General features: G+C 42.3%; 1 protein-coding gene across 1 annotated transcript in view; it reads right to left on the bottom strand.

The window, feature by feature from the left end:
- ANKH (ANKH inorganic pyrophosphate transport regulator) overlaps window positions 1–25818 on the bottom strand; it is a 139381-nt gene that overhangs the window by 43659 nt on the left and 69904 nt on the right. Inside the window, exons 2-4 of the mRNA XM_004427117.3 lie at window positions 16091–16307; window positions 5490–5608; window positions 2162–2245 (exon numbers count right to left, since the gene is read on the bottom strand). Coding sequence (XP_004427174.1) covers window positions 2162–2245; window positions 5490–5608; window positions 16091–16307 — 420 coding nt within the window. The remainder of the gene's footprint in view (window positions 1–2161; window positions 2246–5489; window positions 5609–16090; window positions 16308–25818) is intronic.

Below are 25818 nucleotides of genomic sequence, written 5' to 3' on the forward strand. Positions count from 1 at the left end.
CCCTGGGTCCAGGTTGGTGAAGGGGGCACCCCATGGGGTGGGTCAGGATTGGGATCTTGCCAGAAGGCTGAGGTGAAAAGGTGGGAGACCAGGGGATTTACAGTAGAGCAGTAAGATCACTGGACTGGGATCTTGGGTCCCATACCTGGGATCAACTGACTTCAAAGGCAAGAGCTGATGACAGCAGAAAGGTTAAAGGACTGGGGGTCCCGGTGAGGTCCAACAACCTCAAGAGAATTCTCATTTTGATATTGAGCAAGCTAAGAAAGTCCAGGTGATCATGAAATAAAACAAAAACAGCACTATTTTTCATAAATCCCTTGGCAATCTGATTGGAATACATGGCTATTAACAGTAACGGTGGCAAACAAAAGCATTGCACGTTTGAACCAAACCAAGAGCTTTTTTGTAGTACTGTGTGAAATCAACTTGCTTAGTAAAACTTTTAAAAAATGAGAGTTGCCACTAAAACTCAAGGCATTATAAACAATTTTCATTTTATCATTGGTGATTACTTGCTAGCTTTCTATGCCAAGGTGGTATATCAAAGGACTGCCTAGGATCTACTCCTCGTTACCAAATTTGGTAATTCACAAATGCTCTCAAGTAATGAGAGGAATGAAGATGGGGTGGGGGTGGGGTAAAAGACTTAAGAATAAAAATCGAATTTATTCCCCCAACCAAACTGTGGTAGGAACTCAGAATGGAAGGTTTAAAATAACTGCTTCACCAGGAATAGCCCCAGGCCAGATGGCATCTAAGTCTAGCTGCCATCACTCCCACTAACCAGATATGCTTAGCGTGAATTTGCGAGTTCTCCCAACAGGCAGGGGCCAGGACCAGGTTTAAAACTGAGAAGGAAAATGGCTGTAGGAGTACTGGCAGAGCATTTTTTAAGGATATGGTTTCTTCTACCCTTGGATGCTTACTATATTTATTTTAGGCAAAGTTAAGTTTTTTTGCCTTTAAGAAAAACATGTATCTATAAATGCTCGCTGAGTTGCTGATGCCAACGCTGAAAATGAGAAGTGTTTCCTTAATTCCAAATTAACTGATTAGAGTGAATAAGGCAGTTTAGTTCATCTCTCAGAGGATGAATTAAAAGTAAGACCTGGACAAAAATCTCTAATAACTCACCAAGAAAATTAACAAAGATATACCAAAGAATGATATTAGCTAGTATTCAGCCACGTGTACGTGCACGCAGACACACATAGTGTTTGCAGGAATTAATTTAAATTACTTTTAATAGTGATCCATGGAGTAAATGCAATTAATTTGGAAATTTAATTCTTGGTCTTTAGGGAGGTACTAACAGTTTAACAGTAGATTATTTCAAAAAGGTGGCTAAAAGACTAGTGTGTACAATAGGAAAAAACTAGGAAGAAATGCATGGAAATGTTCACAAAATGGAAGTGAGAGTGGGGAAGGGAGCTTAGAAAACAGTCTAACTTCCTCCTCCATGAAGATTCTCCCCAATCCCTGAGTGTAGGGACTAAGTCTAATTTATAGACAAGAGGAATTAAATTAATTTTCTGCTGAAATTTTTCACATGGTGTCCTTGGTGGAAGAAAGGAAGGAAGGAGGATGGAAAACCAGGGCTGGTGCCAGACCGCAGGGAACTGGACTCAACAGAACGTGCAATGTAGCCCTTTCCAGACAGCATCCGACTTCCTGGTTCTTTTTAAATGTGGGGAAATGACGTGTGAATGGCAGCTTTGCATGGCAACAACATGAGAAACATTTAAGAATAATTCCTAAGAGCTCTCTCTAGAAGCGAGTGACAGACCATGTATTGTTAGGCCGCACGGAGGGCCAAGCGTATAGCCAGCCAAGTGCACATGACCTATGACCACCCAAAAATGTATTGGCTGTGACTTCATAGTCCTTTCACATGCAAGCTCTTTAAAAACAAAGGTCAAAACCTCTGATACTAAATTTAAATTCCTACAACCCTCATCCTAGCGAGATTATACATACTTGTACTGCAGGAGGTTTCGTTTTCTCATTCCTTTAAAAACTCTTATTGAAGTCCACATTGGATTTGGGTAGCACAGGAATGCACCGCAGAGTGAATGAATGCAAAGGAGGCAGAGTCGGTTCTGTCACTCACCAGAAAGGGGCTCTGAGGAGCTCTGACCGACACACAGACCATATTTACCTGAGCTATGACATCTGAGATGGAGGCACATCCCACCAGGAAGCTGTATTTGTGTTTTAAGAGAATGCCAGCATGGGTCCACGCCTGCCAGAAAGAAAATAATTTGGCATGAGATACACCTTCAGGATTATATAATGTCTGTCATTATGATTTACTGTGCATTCCTGAAATAGACTTTATACCTCCAAAAACCTGAGCACAGGTTTGATAAGTCTCTGGTTGGTAAAATTACTGTAACTTGGCTTGGTGACTAGATCCACGTTAGATTTTTGAGTGGAGTCAATGACTGCGCAGTATTTATTTAGTACCAATTATATGCAGACTGTGTAGTTGTTAGGTTCATGCGCCCGGCAGGAGATCTGGGTGAATACCAGAATGGAGGAAATCCACTCTCTTTCTCTTTGAGCAGTCTGCATCACACAGCAGCAGCGTCCTCCTTACACGAAGCAGGTTATAATGACTCTAATTTGGTTCTGAGTTATTAGTCATTAGAGGTTCTCAGTGACTGGCTAGGGCTCTACTATTTCCTTCTCTGACACTTTGTGCCTTTGAGGGAAATTAAGAGGGTGGTCCTATAAGGGGGGCAGACAATGAAGAGCCCAGGGGAGGGCAGGTTTGAAGTTCATGATAGGATCTGTTTAAGGATCAACCTTCTAACCTTTCAAGATCTGGACTGACGCAGCAATAACATTTCATCTGTGCTAACCACAATCAGCCAAGTATGATTTATTCCCTAGGTCTGTGTCAAGACTTTACATAGCAGCTGCTACCTCTGCTTCCGTCCTCAGCTCAGGTCTCCAGGTACCAAATGTGAAAAGAAATGCAAACTGTAGATAACACCTGCAGAGAGTGGCCTGTGGGCAGTCTCTGTTGACCAAAAGCCATCTGGATGATAAGCTCTGTGGTTTTCAAATATTGTCTCTCCAACCAGCATATCAGGGGCATGCTGCAGGGGTGTGTGTGTGTGCGTGCATGCAGGTGTATGTGTGCGTGCATGCATGTGTGTGTTTGCGTGTGTGTAGGTGTGTGTGTGCATGCAGGTGTGTGTGTGTGCATGCAAGTGTGTGTGTGGAGACGACCTGCTCTTTATAAATGTTCATTATTTTGGCTTTTATTAGTAATCTCTTACTACTGGGTCTTTGGGGAGTTGATAGATGAAACATGGAAGAAAAGGGTGCCACCACAAATGTTCCGGTGTTATATTGAGTTTTACAAATTCTCTCATGGCAAATAAACAAAGCTGAAGGGAAGTGGAATACAGGGCACTTAAGAGTCTGTGATTCACTTTCGGTCCTGAGGTCCCTGAATTCACTGTATAATTGTAATTCTTCTATGTGTTCACAGAGTCCCAATACAGATGGGAGGGCAGGCAGTAGAGCAATATCATGGACTCTGTCTAGGAAGCTGGGCTGTAACTTTTAGGATGTGAAAAAGCTTGCTTCATTCAGGTCTCTAACTGAGTTGAAGGCACTATGGTACCACCGCAGGCCAGCATGGGTACCGTGGGGAATCTGGTTCTATGGACTCCATGCCCTTTGCCTTTTTTGAGGTATGTGTCAATTACCACAGTAAATACACCCAGCGATAAGTAAGAAAAAGAAAACCCAGGTACAAGTGTCTAGATGGCCAAGTCTTCCCACCTAAAGTGATGTCATGACAATTGAGAACCAGAACCTTCGCATCAAAACCAAGAGTGTGATATTTAAGGCTACCATGCAAACCAGTAGAAAGCTGTCAGAGATTCAGTGAGGCCGCACCCCTAACCTAACTACAGGCAAACCGAGACTTCTGATTACATTTGAGAAGATGGACCACATATGTTTTTACCTTGCCTCATTCCTCCAGGGATTCAGGGCGGCTGCCTACCTCAATACAGACATTCACTTAGCTCACGTCTAACAGATATAACACTTGAGGTAAGGGGTGGTAAAAAACTGTACAGATTGACATATTTTTAAGTCTCCTTCCAAGGGTAATTTAAAATGGAGCCCAAATAAAGGGTTTATTTTCCAGCATTGGACATTAGAAGAAATATATATATATTTATTTATTTTTGTGTGAGGAGGACTAGCCCTGAGCTAACATCTGATGCAAATCCTCCCCTTTTTTCTTGAGGAAGATTGGCCCTGGGCCAACATCCGTCCCCATCCTCCTCTGCTTTATACGGGATGCCGCCACAGCATGGCTTAGCAAGCAGTGCATGGGTGCGCACCCAGGATCCAAACCGGCGAACCCCGGGCTGCCGCAGCAGAGTGTGCACACTTAACTGCTGCGCCACCGGGCCGGCCCCATAAGAAATATTTTTTTGGCTAAATCTCTTTTATATCCATAACACAGATGAATAGAGAAAAAGCATTGTCTGAGAACTCTTCAGTATCATGACCAACAATTTAATCTATGGAAGTGAGCTACGCTTAGTTAATGTGGTAAAGCTGGTTATTAAAGTGATAAAATCCTAGCAGTATATTCTTTGGGTGCTTTTACCACACAAGTGGTAAGTTTATCAGAAAGCCATCCTGATCCCTTGATCCTGAATATATCAGAAAAGAACTTTATATTTGAATCAAAATGTTCAAATGGGCTCTCTTGCTTCCCACCACATCTTGTGGCAAATACAGACAATTCTCATAAATAAACTGACCAGATGGACTGGTTAAAAGTCAGTGGTCAATTGGAACCCTTCTGCACTGCTGGATGTAAAATGGCACAGCTGCTGTGGAAATCAGTATGATGGTTCCTCAAAAGGCTAAAAACAGAATTATCACATGATCCAGCACTCTACTTCTGGGTATATACCCAAAAGAATTAAAGCAGGGACTCAAAGAGATATTTTGTACATCCATGTTCATAGCAGCATTATTCACAATAGCCAAAAGGTGGAAGCAACCCAAGTGTCCATTGATGGATAAATGGATAAACAAAATGTGGTATATACATACAATGGAATATTACTCAGCCTTAAAAAGGAAGGACATTCTGACATATGCTACGGATGAACCTTAGAGACGTTATGTGAAGTGAAATAAGCCAGTCACGAAAAGATAAATACTGTATGATTCCACTCATATGAGGTCCCTAGAGTGGTCCAATGCATAGAGACAGAAAGTAGAATGGTGGTGGTGCCAGGGGCGGAGGGGAGGGGGAACAAGGAGTGTTTAATAGGGACAGAGTTTCAGTTTCACAAGATGAAAAGAGTTCTGAAGATTCAAAACAATGTGAATGTATTTCATGCCATTGAACCGTACACATAAAAATGGTTAAAATGGTAAATTTTGTTATGTATGTTTTAGCATAATTAAAAAAAAAGGCAACCATCTTCTCTACTCACCATTGCATCCATGAAAGGGAAGGCAGCAAGATACAGGAAGGCCCTTCTCGTTTTGTTCCCCACCGACTCATCCACATGGTGCAGTTTATTGATAATGTAGTAGCCTAAGTCACTATAAGCTGCAAAGGGTCAAAAAACACATATGGCTACACTTAGAAAAAGTTATCTTCATATGCTTTTTATCTCATGGTTTAAAAAACAATTTTAAATGCAATATGTGTCTTTTGTAGAAAAATTAGAAAATTTAGATGAACAAATAGAAGAAAATCATCTACAATCTCATCCTTCTATCCAGAGGGGGTCACGGTTAACACTCTGGGTTCTAATCACCCAGTTCTTTTATGGGGGGGGGTGTGGTGGGTGAATGTGGGGTATGCATGTGTGTCTTACCATAAAAATGGGATCACACTATAGATATACTCTTTTGTAAATCATGAACATCTTTCGATGATACGCTTCCACATTGTAATGGTTGCACTGAATTCCTTTTTGCAGGTTTACTCAGCATCAACTTACTCAATCTCCCATTATTGTCCATTTAGGTTATTTCCATTATTTTGATATCATAAAAGAATGCTTAATGGATAGGTTGGAAGCTAAATGTTTACACATATTCTTAATTATTTCACAGAAAATTTCTAGATGTTAATATCCCTTTTCAATAAAAATGTTAAAGCTAGCTTTTCACCACTTGACATTTCTTTTGTTTCATTTTTTGAAAGAAGGGTGGCAACTTTGGGTATAGTCCTGCCCAGTGGAAATATGATATCTCTGAGGTGCTTTTGAAGTCCCTCCAACATTGGGATTTGTGACCAGTGTGTGACTGGAACATAATGGCACTTACCCAAAATGTACCAAATGAATGTGTAGGTGCCGGATAATAAAAAGGAAGAAAGAGAAAGGTCTTCCTAACGAATTAGCTACATTAGGTATTATTAGCAAAGATTAAATAAAATATTAAGCTATTTTCTACCTCATTGGTACACGTTTAGACTATATAGGAAAATAATCATCTTTGTGTTTTTCATAGTGTTTTACATAGTGCTTTAACAGTAGTGTTCCTGCTGTTTTCATTCTTTTATAAATATAAATATTAATGTACTTGACAACTACAGGAACAGCTTTGAAATCAGAAAGGAGATAGAACACAGTGAGAGTCCCACTTTACGTGAAATAATAAGAATCCCTCCTCCCATTTCAAAGTTTGGGGATGACTTATTACCACATTAACTGGGAAAAAGAAATAACTCTCCATCCTTTGTTGGGATTAGTCTTGAATTGTGGGAATTTTGAATCAAGTGAGGTCTTCAGGATGACATCAGGGATATTTAAATGCACAAATGGGGGAATCTCAGTGGGGGCAGAGGTAAGTGATTTCCAAGGGAAGGGCGCTGGATGGGCTAAGACATCCAGAGAAGAAGGGGGTGGGGGAGGCAAATGCAGCAGGAGAGGTCCAGGTCCTCTGAGTGGGGGCAGAGGTGGAACCTAAAAGGTGAGGTGCCAGGTGAGAAACGGTGTCAGGTGTGGAGTGCGGCTGGACCAGCAGAGCCACCGAGGCAGCAGGAAGAGAAACCCAGGAGGGAGGGGGACACACGGCAGAAAGAGAAAAGACGTGGGAAGGTGGGATTAGCTAAGGCAAGGGGACAAGGATGGAAGGAGGCAGCTGTGATGTCCCTGTCTGGATCAGAAGGAGCACAGCCGAAAGCGGATTAGAGGGGCCTTGAGCTGACCGGGGAAGGCAGGCAGGGAGAGCTCCAGCCCGCCTTTGCAGCGAGGTAAGGAGAGCAGTGGGATGTAAGATAAGCCGACAGAAACACAAAGGCAGGATGAAGCTGTTACTTTAAATCTACAAAGGGTCTACTTTGGGTGCCGAACCTTGGAAATTTTGTCTCAAAGTTTATTGTTGCTGCGGTTTATTCATTTTCATCCAGTCAGGAAACGTTCACTGAGCTGAGACCTGCAAGGAGACAATTCTGACCCTGGCCGCTCCACTGTCCCCACCCTGGCAGAGGCCGCTGGCAACGGTCAAGGCAGCCAGGCTGGGTGAGCAGAGCAATGCAATGCTAAGTGCAGGAGCCCGGGCTGGCTATGAATAGTTCATGAGCTAAGATTCCCTGGTAAAGGTTGGAGTCGATATAAAAAGCCGGCTGAGTGGACCTGACCATGTGGCCAAAGCTGGGACTGAGAAACTGGTGAAAGGCCGAGATCAAGAGGGCGGTGTTCTGGGCTGAACTGTGTCCTCTCAAAATTCCTGTGTTGAATCCTAGCCCCCAGTACCTCAGAATGTGACTATTATTTGGCAACAGGGTCATTGCAGATGTAATTAGTCAAGATGGGGTCATACTGGAGTAGAGTGAGCCCTAATCCAATATGACTGGTGTCCTTCTAAAAAGAGGAAATCTGGACGCAGAGATAGACGCGCACAAGGAGAACGCCATGTGAACGTGAAGGCAGAGAACAGGGTGACGTGCCTCCAAGCCAAGAACACCACAGATGGCCAGCTACCCGCCAGAAGCCGGGGAGAGGCCTGGAACAGATTCTCCCTCACGGCCCTCAGAAGGAACCAACTCAGCAGACACCTCCATCATCCAGCCTCCAGAACTGTGAGACAATAAATTTCTGTTGTTTGAGCCACCCCGTTTGTGGTACTTTGTTCCGACAGCCCTAACAAACTCAGACAGGCTGCTTCTGAGAAAGGGAGAGCGTGACTTTCCTGTGAGACTCTGGGGTAGTGGCAAGAAAAGATGGAACATATGAACTCGAGCAGGCGAGAGCAAGGCGTGCCATTTGCTTGCGTGGGCTGGGGGGGGGGTGCAGAGATCAATAGAGATAAGCTTCTCTACCCTATGTAAATACACCCACTTATTAGAATATTTTAACTAAAACATAAAAACGATGTGTTTATGCAGAGTAATGAATTGTAAACACTCAAGTCTGACAGGGTCTGAAGGAGTGCGGGTGAGGAGCCCACCCAGCTTTCTCACTCCGCCAGCATGCGCCCCCCTACCCCCACCTCACTTTTTCCAGCCTGCAGCTCCCACAGGGCTCTTCTTGGGTCCCCAGGTTCCAGGTACTTTAGGACCTATAGGCCCAAGGCTACTTTTGTTTCTTTTTACTTCTTTTCTTCTTTCAGCTACTAGAGGAAAAATCTGGAGGCCAAGGAAAGAGGCTTTTTCTCCCCATTTTTCTTCTGGTCTGATGATAACTACTGTACAAAGGTTGCTTCCACCCTGTGAGGTTCAGTGTGAAATCCCAGCAGCTGTTTTTCACCCCTCTCTCCTTCCCTCCCTCCCCTCCTCTCCCTCCCTCCTGGGCCTGGAGCTGTTTCTGGCTGGAGCTGTTGGCTGGGGTGATTTGTTTAAAGTGCTTTGCATAGAGTCCATAATTACCAGGCTAGCTGCCCTAACAGCATTTAATAACCTTTGAGTTCTATAAACTGCCTTACCAAGATTGTTCTGAAACAGCTTCTATTCCTTATGAAGAGCAGAAAATTAAAAAGAAAAATTAAACAAGGTTTTTGAACAGATATAAAGGGATTTCCTGATGTAGCCACAGCAGGGGCACATCGACCTGACCTGTTCACAGGTAGACAGCTTTGACCCTGCCCAAACAAGAAGAAACCAGAAGGGCCATTCAAATCCCTAGCTCCTCTGACCTCAGCCCACCAGGTCCAGGGAGCCTTTCCAGAATCAGTGGTTCTCAAGCTTGGTCATCTAGCAGTTACTAGCACTTGTTGCAAAATGCCACGAAATATTAATATTAATCAAAACAAGTCTATATACCTCTATTTTCCCATAGAAATTGAGAAGAAAGCCCTCCTCCCATTTTAGTCACAGGACAATATGTATATTTCCAAGAAGCAAATTTGAGAACTCTTGTTCTAATTCAAATTCTCAAGTTCTCATGCACAAGTACTGTCGATTGTCCCACTATCTTCTGTTTATAGGCTTTTCACAGGAGCAGGTAGCTTCACCCCTCTGTTTCTAACGTATCATTTCCAAAGTGTGTGTGTTTGTATGGCTGATATTTAAATCAGTTCAGCAAATATGGTTGAATGACTTATAAGCATCAGGCACTGTGCCAACTAACCCAGCTGTGAAGAGGCTGGTTCCTTGCATGAGGGCTGGTACACAGACATATGATATACTCATCTATAATCTACACCGGGCAACATTTATCTGGAAGATATGCAGATGGCGGTGCAAACACTGCCTAGGCCTTGGAGAGATATTATAACCCCTGTACAAAGAAAATAGAGTAAATGTCAAATTTAAACACAAGAACATAAATTCTACCTCATTGGTATCAAGACTCGGTAGAGTGGGGTTCGTAACAATTTATGGGACAGTATCTGCTTCTTTCTAGAGAACATGTCTTACTCATCTCTGAATTCCAAGGATCTAGCCAGTGTTTGCCGCGTAGTAAGTGTTCAATATATACTGATTGAATAAATGCATGAGTCTGTAAGCCCCCCAAGAAGTGACTGGGGTAGACTGCAGGAATGTCCCCACTTCTTCTCTCCTCCTCATATCCCCACTCTGCAATGTGACTTTGTAGCTCCTCCTGTAAAAGTTGGAGTCTATTTCCCTACCCCTTGACCCTGGACTGGCCTGTGATTTGTTTTGGCCAGTAGCGTGCAGTGGCAGTGATGGTGTGAATCTGGGCCTCAAGAGGCCTTGTGTGTCTCTGTCGTCTCACTGGAATATAGCCACGGCCGTCTAAACAAGCTTGGGCTACACTGGTGGAGGATGCGAGACTATGTGGAAGAGAGCTCAGCTGTCCCAGTAGAGGTCATGCAGACGAGCCTACAGTCAGCTGACAGCCCCTCAGTGAGCCCGCCAAGATAGCAGAGCCTCCTCCTGACTCTTGCTGACTATAAAACCACGAGCATAGCCACATCCAAAAGAACCACCCAGCCGACCCATGGTCTGGTGAGCAAGAATAAATGCGTGTGTTTTGAGTCACTGAGTATTGGTGGTTTGTTACATAGTGATAAATTACGAGACTATACTGAAACTGCCTGTTCGTTCCTGGCACCCTTGTTGGTTTAAATTATATCAAATTGTATTAAGTCATCCTTTACACGGCTGGTTTACAATCCATGAATAATGGACAAGTTTGTTGACAAGGGAAGACTGGCAGACAGAACCACTCTAGAAATTACTTCTACTGCTCACTGTAGGAGCACAAGAACCCGCAAAAGTTTTGTTCCCCTGTGCTCTGTTGACTGCCCAGGCTGCTTGGAACATGGAACAGTCCTTACGGGTCATTGTTGAGAATAAACGTGTAAAGAAATAAAAAACCCACAGCAACGGTTTCTATACCTATGTGAGTTAGGAGGTCGGGCAATACTAATTTCCATGCAGGTGAAATCAACTTGGACCCAAATGAAACCAAATACAAGGTCAGCAAGTTTTCCTCTCTTTTACAGATTAATTGAGGGAGAAGTAGGATAACACCTGCACCTTGACCGCTGGCCTAAATTAAGGTCTGGTGGTGGCAAACCCCATGCCCTGCAATTTAAAAAAATGATGTCTCAGAGACAAGTCCATGACAAGAGTAGTGGGTACAATTTAGCTTAAAAAGGAACACTTATGGGCAGTTGTCCAACACAGGCCAAGAACAAAAAGCCAGAAATACTTCCATCGAGTATCTAGAGCCAGGCTATGGGGCACATAGAATAGACATGAACTATGGGGCCAGTGGACCTTCTAGATTTCAAGTCTGTCAGTCCAACACAATTCCAAGTGTCTACTCATTTGACTTCTTGCATAAGGTTTTGGGGTGGGGGTTGCTGGCTACATTTTCTAGAGCTCTTTCCCTCACAATCCCGACCATGCATTCCAGGGGAACTGCCTGTATGGTCAGTGGGGTCTGCTCTAGCCATGTCTGGGGAAACTAATAACCATGTGTATGTCTCGCAAGGAAGGAGAGGAGAATGCCTGGCTCACCAGTGGGGTCCAAAAAGACAAAAAAAAAAAATCAGAGAAAATGAATATGAAACATAGGAAGAAGAATTCTTTACAGAAAATGTAACGAAAAGGACCCGGTAAAAGGTTCTTTCCTTTATTGGGGCAAGCACCATTAACAATGGGTGACACTATAAAAGAGCTTTTAGTGCTCTCTGACCTATGCCTATTTCAAATGTCCGACTATGACCCTTTCACTCTAAGGAGCTACATCTGAAACCGGTTTTTCAAAGCTGGAGATGCTCACATTTGACATCCTTCTAAGTGAAGAAGAGCCTCCAGCGATTGGTAGATTATTAGTAGATACTGAAAAGTATGGAGTGTCAAGGTTCATCCACAATGGGAAAAAAATCTAAGATAGAGAAGATCATGCTGGAAATCAGGATTTCTCTAATGCCTGGAAGCATCAGGGAATACACAATCTATGGGAAAAAAAATTCTTAAAAGTACCTAACCAAGGCACTAGTTCAGAACCAAGGAGATGATGCAGAATGGTAAAATACATCTAACTTTTCTAAATATTAAAAATTTCTTTAGAGACCATGAGGTTATAAAGAAGCAAATAAATAGAATATATAGATCTTTCTTGGTTAAAGCTTCATTAGACATACTTACATGAACACTACAATAAATCTGCTTTATTCAATATGGTTGTCCCTGAGATGTCACAAAAATTCCCACTGGTGTCAAAGGATCTCCAGGACACTCAGATACAACTGTAGGGCTCACTGCATAATGCCCTCCCTGCCTGGTCCTCTTTCTGCATTGTACTTCCCTCCTCCCCCTCCCTCTCTCTCCTCCTCTCTTCCCCTTTTGCCATCAGAGTTGTCCACTGAGCTCTTGTACAGTCTCAGGCTCCACACCTCCTTCCCCTGTTATCTGCCCCGACCTAGCACAGGGCATCCACTGTACCTGTGACATTCAACACTGAACTCTTTCTTGCTTTACTTTCCCCCTGATTTATAAATGCGTGGCTACTGTGTGCCTCCCACATCTTTTCCTCACCAAGAGCTCCCTCTTGTCTGTTTTCTTGCTGTCGCTCTGCTCTCTCTAGTCCAGGGGTGGTTTTTAACTCCCCCCATTTTGACTTTGGTTTGCCTCTACCATCTCTCAAAAGCTCTCACTGGCTGAAAACAGCTTTTGCCAATGTTTTTCTAGAAATCAGCGCTGAACATGCACAACTACATCTACTTAAGGAGAAGGGTGTATCAGGCCCCCATATCCTTTGTACCTCTCTCAGCTCTGTTCCCTTCTTTTGATCAGTAGGACCTGGAATGACATGCACATACTATTTGTCCAATAAATATTTTGTTGGACCACTGCCAGGACAGATGGGGATGGGATTATTTTAAAAGTGAGTTAAACAAAGGACAATTCTGACTCTCACCCTCCTTTAGTCAAAGCCCCCAATATTCAAAGCAGGAAGATCAGCTCTATTAACACCAGTAGTGGATCTCTTTACAGTTAACATTCATATTAACAACATCATAAGGGAAAACGGATGGATTTTATCAGTGTTTGAGAACATCTAAAAAGAGAAATACATTCATTAAATGTACAGAAGGCATCATGCTGGGAAAAGTAACTAATATTGTAAAGAATAAAATGAATAAACAGGTGAGGTGGGAAACAAAGCAAACAGGAGCCAAGAAGAGCTGGCCATGAAACTGAAAAACACACAGAACGCTGGAGTGGTGTTAAAACCACGAGTCTGATGCCAGACTGAATTAACAGAAATGTAATAGGTGAGAAGAGTCACCATTTGGAATTTTATATGGTTACAGCAAAAAATTAATTTAGAGCACTGGGTCAAATTCTCGACTCCATCTTATATCAAAGATAAGGGAAAAATTAGAGTTTTGCTGAAATACACCATGCTTTCAGAGGCAGTTAAGAGATGACGCACTCCATGAGCCCTTTCAGAACCAACCCCCAAAATAAAGACTCTTCCCTCTTTACGCTCTCACATGTCCTTATATAAATGCCATTGAAGAGTTAGAAGTTCTTGATCAAAGAAAGAAATTCATTAAGGCAATGGGGAAATAGCACCTAAAAAGCAAGTTTAAGGCAATTAGACTAGTTTTGCCTGAACAAAAGAATACAGAGAAATTAAGTTTCAAGCCTAGACGACTCAGGTTCATATTTCCACTCCGTGAGTTAAGCATGGTGAATATGTAATATACGGCTTCCTGCCCTTACTGCAGGCCCCTCAAAAGCTGATCATGCAGGGAGTATATATTCATTTCAGTATCAGTCCAAGCGGATATAATTAGGAAGACTGCCTGATAGCATACAACGGTTCCTCAAGTCAAATGTATTAGGCATAATTGCTTTTTTGGTTGATCAATGTCACTGTTCCCCTGTCACCAGCATAGTTATCCCAGAGCTGACCATTTACGTAGAAACCTAAGTAGCTGTTTTCAGCATTACTAAGACGTGAAAACGGATCGAAGAGTCTAGTGTAGGTGACACACAAAGTAGAAACTGATGTGGAGGGATGTTGACTGACGGTAGGAGAAAGTGGGGCTGGAGCAAGAGCAACACTCCATCTGGAGCTTCTGGTCAAGATTATGGGAAACAAAGAACAGGCAAGATCTGGGTAGAGAAAAGCTTACAGAATAACTAAATAAGGAAGGAAGAAGGTGAGCCAAGATGCCCAATGCAGCAGAAGGCAAGAGAGAGAGAGATTCAACAGTCAGGCAGAAAACTGAAATGAGACCAACAAACTAGAAGATGACAAGTTATTAAAATCTGAGTTTTAAATGTTCAAAAGAAATTGATATGTGCTTTCTTAGCAATTGCAGAAAGCATGCTTGGGAAAAAGAAAAAAGCTATAACTGTAAAAATTTCAAAAGTGATAAAAATGATTATTAAATATATCTTGGATGTAGAACTGTTTTGATTCAAATTTAAGATTTTATGATTCCAGGGGCCGGCCCCATGGCTTAGCGGTTAAGTGGTTGTGCTCTGCTGCTGGCGGCCTGGGTTCAGATGCCGGGCGCGCACCAACGCACTACCTCTTCGGCCATGCTGAGGCCGCGTCCCACATACAGCAACTAGAAGGACGTGCTACTATGACACACAACTATCTGCTGGGGCATTGGGGGGAAGAAAGATAAATAAATAAAATTATAAAAAAAAAAAAAGATTTTATGATTCTGTTTTAAAATTGAAAAACTTAGAGTTAACTTAGAAAATGATGTTGATTTTTATTTCAATGACCACAGGTTCCTCACAACAATTTCAGTAACACAGTACACTCAGCTTTTTTCCTCCATAATTACTGAGAGCTAGTAATTAGCTGTTAGTCCCAAAGTCTTATTTAACCATGACTAAAACAGGGAATGTGAGGTTTACTTAGAAATCCAAATAAAAAGACTAGTAGCTCAAGAGAACTCATTTACCTCTTTAGACAAAAATTTATGTGGACCTATTCATTTCATGTATGGAATTTTCTCAAATACTAAAACATCTTTGAAAATGGCCCAGATCAAATCTGGCTGCAGAAGTTTTCTTCGAAACTCAGTGGATAAGTTAGTATTCAGGGCATCAGCTGAGGGAAAGAAAGGCTTCTCCTCTCTACCCCATGCCCTGAAGCTCCAAACCCAAATTAGATGATCAATAGCAACACTGTGGCTGAATATTTGGCGCACCAGTAGCATCATCTCTTCCACACTGTTCTTAACACAAAATTCTCTGCTACATTAAGAAGGAAAACCACAAAGGCCTCACTCCATTAACTTTTAGACTCACAGTTATATGAGTAAACATTAGCTGCCATCTGAATACATTGTCCATTGTTTGGGTTAATCTTCTGGCTCCTTTATTCGACACTGACATTCACGGTTCTCATACAACCAGTGCCAATTTTAAGGTACACAATGGATTAAGAAGTGTCGTCCACAGGTTTTATGCAACTGGGTTCAATAGATGTGCCACTCAATTTTGACACCAGGTAAGCAGAGCTGTTTCGAAACCAAGTTCTGAAATCATGCCCTTGGGGTTTTATCACCACTGAGAAGGCAGCAGAGGGAGAACTCCAGCTCTAAAGAAACATGCTTTTCCAAGGTCTTGGTGAAACTGTAGGCAGTCACTGTCTGTATAATATAGCTCTTATTTTTTCATGGAAAGAACGTTACACAAAGAGTATTTAGTCTCATCTTTGAATAAAATGGAATAATGAGACTCTAAAATAAGGTAATTTTAATACATAAAATACTCTGACATTTGTTATGACTGATAATAAACATTAATTCTATACAACAATCCTATTATTATTCTTAAGATTAAATGAGTCTGTACAATAATGCATGTCTCTAACAAAAGCACCTGCCATTTTGTTGACCTTACCGAATGCTAATTCTAGATCTGATCACCTATTAATGAAATCTCTCCCTCTCTGACACCAGGTTTGGGAATCAAAGAAACAAAACTACAGCTTCCCAGAGAAAACACATTTTCTTTTCTTGAGCTAGGAGCACAAACTCCATTCCTTCCATCCCTTGAAATTTTCATGAGAAATATTTGATAATTATTGCAGAAGTCACTTATTATAATAAATACATTCAGATAAATTAAAAGGAATAAGAAATTACCAATGCTAGATCTTTAAGTGATGGTCAACAGCCTTACCTATCAGGGTGTGAAAGATGGCAGCGATGGCCCCAGCCACCACCATGCACAGGACAGCTTTGGTCCTGTCTCGCTTGCTGTTCACAAACACCAGGCCCACATTTTTAAAGTCACTCATGGGACCTGTGAAGAACTTCATTAGGGAGTACGCCAGCCCGTAGCTGGCCAGCATTTCCACTGCATCTTCCTTGACAGCAGCAATGCCCCGGTTCAAGGCCTGCGGAGGAGAAGAGACAGCCCACAAACAGCGTTAGAAATGTCGTCTCAACTCTGGAGAATCACATTTCCAAAATAAAACTCAGTAGATCATGTTTCTATAGAAACGCTAAGCAGCTTATAGGGTAAATCTTACTGTAATTTGATAAAGGTTATTAGTTTTCATTTTCATCCATATTAACTTCAGTTTCAAATACCTTCTTGTGGGGGAGATACCTGTCCATTGGGGTTAAAGTAATAGAATAAAACCCAACAAGCATATAATGTTAATATCAGAAAATAATTCTAAGAAGTTCTGGTTAAAAACTTAACATGTTAAATTTTATTTGTAGGCTGAATCTACATAACAGTAACAGGCATTCTGGAAATGAGTCAATCACTTCATATGGAGTGGGTTATGGTTTCCTTTTTCTTTAAGGAAGGTGTGTGTGTGTCTGTGTGTGTGCATCCACATGCATGCGCACACATAACCTGAAATGCCTTGTATGTGTTATGTAGGTATCCTTCACAGCATAGAGTGAGTTCTATGCTATGAGAAAAGGTACTGAAGGAATTTAGTACACCATCAGTGGATGCTATTCACCTGATTCTTACTGTATTTTAACTTGAAATATATTCCTGAGCTCTGTGCAGACAAATATGAAAAGAAAACTTCAAACCAAATACACTGTTTCTGGATAATCCTTGCTCAAGAAGATGCAGTCATAGACTATTCTGATTATTTTAATCATCCTCCATGAGGGACCCTCTGAAGTACTGGGAGGCTTGTCAGGATGGCATTTCCAAACTAACTTTCCCATCTACTAGACAAATAAATTACACTGGAGATGGTGGGAACGGATATCCAGGTGGAGAGAACTTTACTAAAAATATGTCTCCAGAACATTGCTTCTGAGCAGTTTTAGGTTCACAGCAAAATGGAGCAGAAAGTACAGAGAGTTGCCATGTTCCCTCTGCCCCAACGTGCACACAGCCTCCCCCACTATCAACATCCCGCCCCAGAATGGTACACGTATTACAATCGATGAACCTACATTGATGCATCATTATCAGTCAAAGTCCATAGTTGACATTAGGGTTCACTCTCAGTGTTGTATATTCCAAAGGTTTTGACAAATATATAATGACATGTATCCACCATTATATAGTTGAACATTCTATGCAAAGCACTGTTAGCAAAAATGTATTTACAGGAAAATACCAATGTGTAAAATGATTTTAGAAAAATCTAGGGGGCTAGCCCTGTGGCTTGGTGGTTAAGTGCGCGCGCGCTGCAATGCTGGCGGCCCGGGTTCGGATCCCGGGTGCGCATCGAGGCACCACTTCTCCGTCCATCCTGAGGCCGAGTCCCACATGCCGCAACTAGAAGGATGTGCAGCTATGACATACAACTATCTGCTGGGGCTTTGGGGGGAAAAAATAAAATAAATAAAATCTTTAAAAAAAAAATAAAAAAAGAAAAATCTAGATTAAAAATGTATCATAGCTGTCGAGTTTGAGTATCATTCTTCTGACAAAGTTGGTATTATATAAGCTAGTTTATGACAATGGTTTCCAATTATATCTCTAATTCTCTTTTCCTTTTTCCAACAATAACTTAAAAAATTCCATAAGAACCTTCTCAGCCTTTGCAGAGCATACCTGCCATTATGCCATCCTTAGAAACAAAATTTCCTTCTACCAAAGCTGATCTAATACCTTAACACCCTAAAGCAAAATAAAAACCAACTCCCTGATGATATTCCTGTGTTCAGTAGGCATATCGAGTCAGAGGGCTCCTGCTGTGTGTCAAAACTTCTCACTTGATAATCTTCCGAATTAATTTCCTTTTGAACTTCTATAATGGATGCTGTCGGCGTCCCACCCAGATCCCCTTTACTGGGCAGTGCACCCATTCCCAGGGAGCCACACCCGACCCCCAGATAACATGCAGCTAATGCCTGGCTGACACAGGCCTACAAAAGATCAGCTCCTCTGCTTCAGTGAGGGATCGATCTGGTACAATTCACGCCCCAGAGGCTCCCCTGGGATCAGGTGGAAGCTCGTCTCCAGTGGAGACCACATCCTTGCTTTTCCTCACTGCCCACTGCTTCCCTCTCCCCTTCTCCTGAGAGCACTCGCTCAATAAATCACTCGCACAAGAATCCCCAACACAGGTTCTGCTTCCAGAACACCCAACTTAGGACAACTTCTAATCATCTTTCTCTCAGACACTGCGAAGAGCGTATGGTGTGTCCTTTTTCCTTCTCATCCTTCCCAAAATCTATGACTGTAAATTGTTTACTTTTTTATTGCTAAAATGTTTGTTCAAATTTAAATGATATGTATTATTTAGCACAAGTTGAAAAAGCATCTAGGAGGGCAGCAACATGATGTAGGACTAGACTTTTTATGTGTCCTGTTGGCAAAGCTTGTTTATCCTTTGCTAAAACGACATCAGCCCTGGCTGGGGCATCCACTGCAATGCTTTCTATTTCCACCAACAGTTCCTTGATGGAGTTCTACACCCAGGGCTGAGGCAGGTGAGAAGAAAGAAGGACAAGGGAATGATGGCTCTGTCAGCAAGACTGAGTGTGAAAGCTTCACCGAGCTCAACAATTATGATAATTTGAGGGAAGAGCACAGGGTTTAGAGCCGTGCAGACTTGAGTTGGATCTGCTTCCATCACTTAACTACTGAGTGGCCTGGGCCAAGGTACGTATTCTTGCAGAAATAACCCAACTGACCTTAGATTGGCTATAAGTAGTGTGCAGGGTGCCAAGCACTGACTGGCCTAGAGAAGGCACTAGAAACCAGGATTTTTGTCTATTTTGTTTACCACTCTACACCTACCACCTTGCTACATCATAAACACTAAATGTTTGTTGAATGAATGAATGAACTTGGTATTTTCTACCAGGAACTTTAAGGTTCATACTAATTTTTATGAACTTAAAAAAAAAATCACATTTTGATTGTAAGATGTTATTACTTATAAAATACACTATTAATTTAACGTTTTTAGTGACCACATTAAATGTACACCATGAACGAAAAAGATATCCTGATTTCAGGAAACATTAAAATGCAAGGAAAAAAGAGCTTTAGAATTGAGGATATATCCTATATTAACATTATTAGTTTTTTTACTATTCCTATTTGTAGCAAGCATTTCTCCCAATTTGTTCACATCTTAATTTCATGATTTTCTTTTAATACCAGGAATATGAAGTTATGATGTAGATGATCAATCATTTCATGGAGTTCCTTTCCATATTTTGACTTTGCCATTCTTACCCATCCATAGATAAGGTAATTTTGTTCTAGTTTATGATTTCATTTGCACACTTAACTTTTTAATTCCTCCTGGAATTTATGCTGTGAGATATGGTTTAAAATTAATTTTCTCAAAATAGTTTATTTCTTCAAAATCAATTTGCATAAAACACCCATTGCCCACGTATTTGTGATGTTTTCTTACCCACCATTAGTTCTTATATGTCCTCGGGTACCTCTTATTTGCTTCATCTCTGTCTCCATTTGCTTACCCTATTGTTCTCCATAGCATGTTCATCGCCTGACATTATGCTGTCTATTTACTTGTTATTCGTCTTATTGTCTGTCTTCTCAACCTGAATCTAAGCTACAGAGAACTATATGGTTCACGTTACACCCCAGGACCTACAACATGGTAGGGGATCACAGGATAGATGATCTATAACTATTTGAATGAATGAAGTAAAATGTACACAAGCAGTATAAACATTTATTGTGATAGGTACTGAAGAAATGAAACATGCTACTGAGCCAGGGACTCATAGGAAGCTTAGTCAGATGGATTAGACGAGGAAACCCCTCCAAGGAGGTGACATTCGAGCTGGGATGAGGAGAATAAGAATGAACCAGCTGTATGAAGAGCTGGAGGAAGGTACAGGCTTGCAGGAGGGCTTGGTGTTTTTAAGGAATAGAAAGGAGGCCAGTAAGAGAAGTAGAGAGGAGGATAAGGTGAGTTTGGAAAAGTAGGCAATGCTGAGGTCATCCCAGGTCACGTGAAGAATGTGTGCTTTGTTCTACAAGCAGTGGAAAGCCATTAAAGGGTCTGAGCACAGGCAGGACCGAGGCTCATGCTGGCTGTGGTGATGGAGGTGGACTGGAGAGTGAAAGGCAGAAGCAAGAAGCCAAGAGTTTTGTGGTACTCCAGGTAAGAGAAGGCGATGGCTTGGACTAGGGTGGGATAGTGGAGAGGGAGAGAAGTAGATTATTTGAGAGCTTTTTGGAGGTGAAATAAATGAATCTGGTGATGGACTACATGGTGGACATCAGGAAAAGGGAGAAATCTGAGCTGACTTTTGAGTTTTTTGGCTTGAGTCACTGGTCAAATGGTATATGTAGCTATTTACGGAGATGGTGAGACTGGGGAGAGAAGGTTTGGGAGGAAAAAGCAAGAATTCCACTTGGGAGCCCCTTACTGGGTTTGAGATACCCAGTAGAATTCCAAATAGAGAAGTCAAGCATAGTAATTGGCTATGTGAGTTTTGAGGTCAGGGGAGACATCTGGGCTACAGACATACATTTAGAGGTCATCAGCATCTAGACAGTATTTAAAGGTAGAAAACTAAACGACATCATCCAGATGGAATATAGATAGGAGTCCAAGATTCAGCCGGTAGCACTCTAGAAATAAATATGAACACATTAAGGATGTGGCAAGCCTTCCGTGTTATACCAGCATTGTAACTATACTGTAGTTTAGTGTTAATTAGCTAGCCAGTGCTCTTCTGGCCTTGTCGCTCCCAAACACTGCTGCATCTCTAGCCGAGACCAGGAGGAACAGCTGCAGAGGAATAGCTATGGTCTTGAAATTCAGCTACAGAAGTGTCTCAGCTATCTTCGGAATGAATTAGGCCTTGAGTCAGAGTTCTGTCCCAAGATAGTCTTAAGTACAGAGATTCACCTGCTGTTTAAAGGCAAGTTTCTAAACTTTCACGAGCTTCCCAAAGTAGAGACACTTTACTTTAGGTTAGGGTCAGCTCTAACAATTTTCCAACCATTGTAAATATGGAGTTGCCCTTCAGGCACACCCTAGTTCTGGTCCCAGATGGCGTGGCTCAGGGCCCTCCTCACACTTCAGATCAGTGTTCTCTATGCTGTGGACACTCAACAATGTGGAACATCTGACTTAAGAACGTATCTGGGTTCAGAGGGAGTTTAATGGGTCCTACATGCCTTGGTATCTCCCAGTGTTGCAAGTTCCTGGTGTTCTGTTGCCTGATTTTTTGTCCCCAGAAAGTTAGCAAAACTACAGGATATTAAAAAGTAAAAAAACACAATCTCCAGGGAAATGGTTAACAAATCCCACAGGTGATCTCCCAGGTATGAACGGTCTTAGATCTTTAAACCCTAAAAGAGATCCTGACATTTCAAACTTGGGCTCTAGAGACCAGAAACATGTCTCTATTGCAGACTCAGATTCTTCACACCAAGAGTCACCAACTCACCTGCAGCCTGCCAATCACTTCATGCCAAGGTTAACAGCAAGCATTCCTTGCTAGCAGGGAGGAACGTTGTATCCCCTGAGGAACAGGTCCAGGAGGTGTCCCCTCCACCCTGAGAGCAGGTCTGGTGCACAGGCAGCTTATCTCCTGTCTGGGAGATCTGTGAGGCTCTCTCTGTTTCTGCCACTGCATCTGTTTTAAACTTCATTAAAGTTGGCACTCTCTCGACTCCTCTCTACCTTCTCTCTCTCAGCTCCTCCTGTCTGTCCTTCCTCAATCCTCTAGCCTACATTTCATGGTCATCACTTTAACCACACCCCTGTCAATACCCACATGTCGTTGTTTGCAAATCTCTGACCTTGGATTCATGCAATTATTTACCTATTCCACTCATCTATGTTTATAGACTTCTACTTGGGCTTTAAGAATGGCTGGAATCAAATATACAACAACATGGACTATTGCCCCTACCCCCGTCTCCATCCTCAACTGGGCTGTTAGCTGCTGTTATCCTTCCATCTCTCCCATTCCCATCTCTCAGTATTCCTAGGCTGCCTCATTCCCTGTTACTCAGCAGATAACTTCACCTCTTACTTCATCTGGAACATGGAGTCCATCAGGTAGAAACTAAATTTCTTGTTGCTTCTCTCCCTAAAACAAACCTCAACAAAACACAGTTGTCCCAAACTCTTCCTCACCTCCTCTCTCCTGTTAGAATGGAAAGGCCAGTCTCATCTGGCTGAGGTCAGGCGAGTCTAGGGTGATTTACCTGGTCTCTGCATTTATGTCCCTCCAATCTTGTCAGGAGCCACCATCTTCCTCTCCTGCTTGTCTGATCTTTGCTACTTGACTGGCTCTTTTCCATCAACATTTACACATGCATAAGTTTCTTCCATCTTAAAAATAAACCTTCTCTTGACTCCTCTCTTCCTCTAGGTTCTGCCCTCTTTCTCACCTTCCTTTCATAGATAACTTCTACAAAGGGTTACCTGTTCTCATTATTTCCACTTTTGTTCTTCCCATTTACTCCTCAGCCTGTTGGAATAGCAGCTCCAAAAGTGCAGAACCTTATGTATATTCCAGAACTACAGCTAGAACATGGTCTGGTCATATTACAGGTGGTCAACAAATTACTTATGCGAATACACCCAGTGAGTTCTGGCTTCTGTCTTCCCCTGCCCCACATATGCTCTTCCTGCTACCAAATGGGCACTTTTCTGTCCCCATCTTTCTGACCCTCAGCAGATCTGACCCTGTTGGCCACTCCCTCTTTGAAATGCTCTTTCCCCCTTGGCTTCAATGACATTGAGGTTTCTAGGTTTTCCTCCTATCTCTTCTATTTCAGCTCTTTCTCCTTGATGGCTTCTCTTTCTTTGTCTCTTAAATATTGGTGTTCCCAGGGTTCTGTCTGGGGCCCTCTCCTCTTCTCGCTCTCCACTCTCACTCAGCGATCCTACCCCCTCCCACAACTTCAATTACTTTCTGTCTGCTCAGGATTCTCAGATCCATTTCTCCAGACATCTCTTAGGCTCTAAACCCACATATCTCCATTTGAATGTCTGACTGGGACCTCACACTCCACATTTCCAAAACTGAGTTCACCATCTACTAGGCTACTAGGGTTCCTGCAGACGCGGCTTTCCTCTTGGGTTACCTGTTTGAATGAATGCATCCAGGGTTCCCACCCAGCAGTCTGAGGATCTCCCTGGATGCCTTTTATCACTCACACCCACAGATTTCTTGGTCCCATCCACACTCCTTCCCTAGTCATTCTTGAATCTGTCCAGTTCTCTCCAGCCCCACCTTGGGTCAGGTCACTAAAGGTCTTTCTGTCTCCACTCCCTCCTTCCGTCCACACTGTGGTCAGATCACAAAAATCTAAATTCCTAAAAGTGCATCCAAGGTGCTTAGGGCTGTACCCTGTTCATAGACCATGGGTTCCATGAACATTGCTCTAAATGTCTATAACAGCGTCTGGCACATGGTTAGAAGGCATCCAATAAATATCTGTGCAATGAAAGAATCATTACAAAGGCCATTCAGGATCTAACCTTGTTTGTCTCTCTGTTCTCAACTTTCTACACTTTCCCTTGTACTGTGTGCTTTATGAGGCCTAAACTATTTGCAGTTTTCTGGATATACCACCCTCTCTTTCATCTAAACACCTTTGCTTAAGCTCTTTTCTCTACACAGAATCACCTTTACCCCTGTCCCCACCCCTTTTACCCGGTAAACTCCTAATCGGTTTAGGAATCACATTTTCTGGGAAGCTGTCCCCTAAGCCCAGCCCCTCCTCTGTGCTCCGCAGCAGCCTGCATGGACCCTGGACCCATTACTGTGCTCATCAGGATGCACTGTGGCTGCGTGTTTACTTGACCGTCCATCTCACCAGGCTACCTGGGGCAAGGATTGGGCTTATTTGTCACCAGTTTTCCTACATCTACTCAGCGCAATGCCTAACGAAAATCAATACATGAACAAATGAATGTGTTAACTGTAACATACAGCTTATATCTGAGTGTTCATAAACAAAATCCTCCAATTGTAGGTTTGGTTTTCTGGGTAAATAAACCTATTTTTGGTAGAATCTATGTATTTAAAATATGCAAAGTGATGGCAATAGCACTGTACACCTTCTTGTAGTTCTGATATTTTCTCAAGAGACAGGCAAGGACTTCCACTGCTATTTCTACTGTCACACTGGGTACCCAGTAGGTATTGGATAAAGTTGGCTGCTTAACTGTAGACACACAGGCATAAATAGAATGCGACATGATTAACATCGTAAGTGTAAAGCTTAAGCAAATATTTTTTGCAATTCCCTTTCTTTCATGTCCTTTGGATGTCAACTGGGATACAGGACAAACTGTTCCCCTGTGGAGTCAAATACTGTAACAGAAGTTAGCTGCTGTGAGAAGAAAATCAGAATTTTATATTCAAAGGATAAGAGAACCTTCTCTGCCCAGGCCCTGGAAAAGCTGAGAGAACCCTGCTAAGAGCTAAGTGTGCCACTGACAGATAACCAGGGTGGCAACACCAAATTCCAAAAGACGGTGCTTGTAAGGGCAACAAGGCATTGAGAGAGATGGCCACGCAATTCAGGAAATGCCAAGGGCCGTCAAACCCTGGCCTTGTAACTGACATTCATGGCAACAAGGTAAAAAAATGATCACATTGCTCATATAAAAATGCCTTTTCAAATTCTTTCACAAAAAGGTGTTGAATTGGAAACTGGTATTATTCTCTAAAACAGCAAGAGATTATTATATGAAATGCTCAAAGTCCTATTTTTTTACTTTTAGAAAGATGAATACTTCCTTCACTTGCCTCATCCTGGATTAGAAAAACCAATGGGACACAGAGCTAGGTAATAATTCTGCCTTGCTAGACTGTCATCTAATCTCTTGGAAAAGAGACTACTCCTCTGTCTACAGTTTCAACAATCCTGTTACACCTTTTATGACATGAAGCAAACTCACTATTGTTGCAAAAGAAATATAGTTTAAAAATCTTTCTTGGGGCTGGCCCCGTGGCGTAGCAGTTAAGTGCGCGCGCTCCGCTGCTGGCAGCCCGGGTTCGGATCCCTGGCACGCACCGAGGCACCGCTTATCAGGCCATGCTGTTGCGGCGTCCCATATAAAGTGGAGGAAGACAGGCACAGATGTTAGCCCAGGGCCAGTATTCCTCAGCAAAAAGAGGAGGATTGGCATGGATGTTAGCTCAGGGCTGATCTTCCTCACAAAAAAAAAAAAAAATCTTTCTCAAACCCAAGGTCTTCAGAAAATTTACATTTATGGAAATTCAGAAGTACACGTGTAGGCAAAGCTACCTACGGGAATAGCTTCTTCCAATGACATGGTTTATCAGTATCTTTGGATTTCAATCCTCTCAAGGAGTTGGGGCTCCTGTAATTTTCCACTGTTATTGTTCTGTTTGTATTTTAAACAGTGGTTTAGGTTAAATTAGAACAGTTGTCTTCCCGGTAGTTTTCCAGCCATATTTTATTTTCCCAAGGATCTATACCCCTCTAAATGAGAC

The sequence above is a fragment of the Ceratotherium simum genome, chromosome 18, assembly GCF_057802395.1.
Source record: "Ceratotherium simum simum isolate JZ-2026a chromosome 18, ASM5780239v1, whole genome shotgun sequence".
NCBI lineage: Eukaryota > Metazoa > Chordata > Mammalia > Perissodactyla > Rhinocerotidae > Ceratotherium > Ceratotherium simum.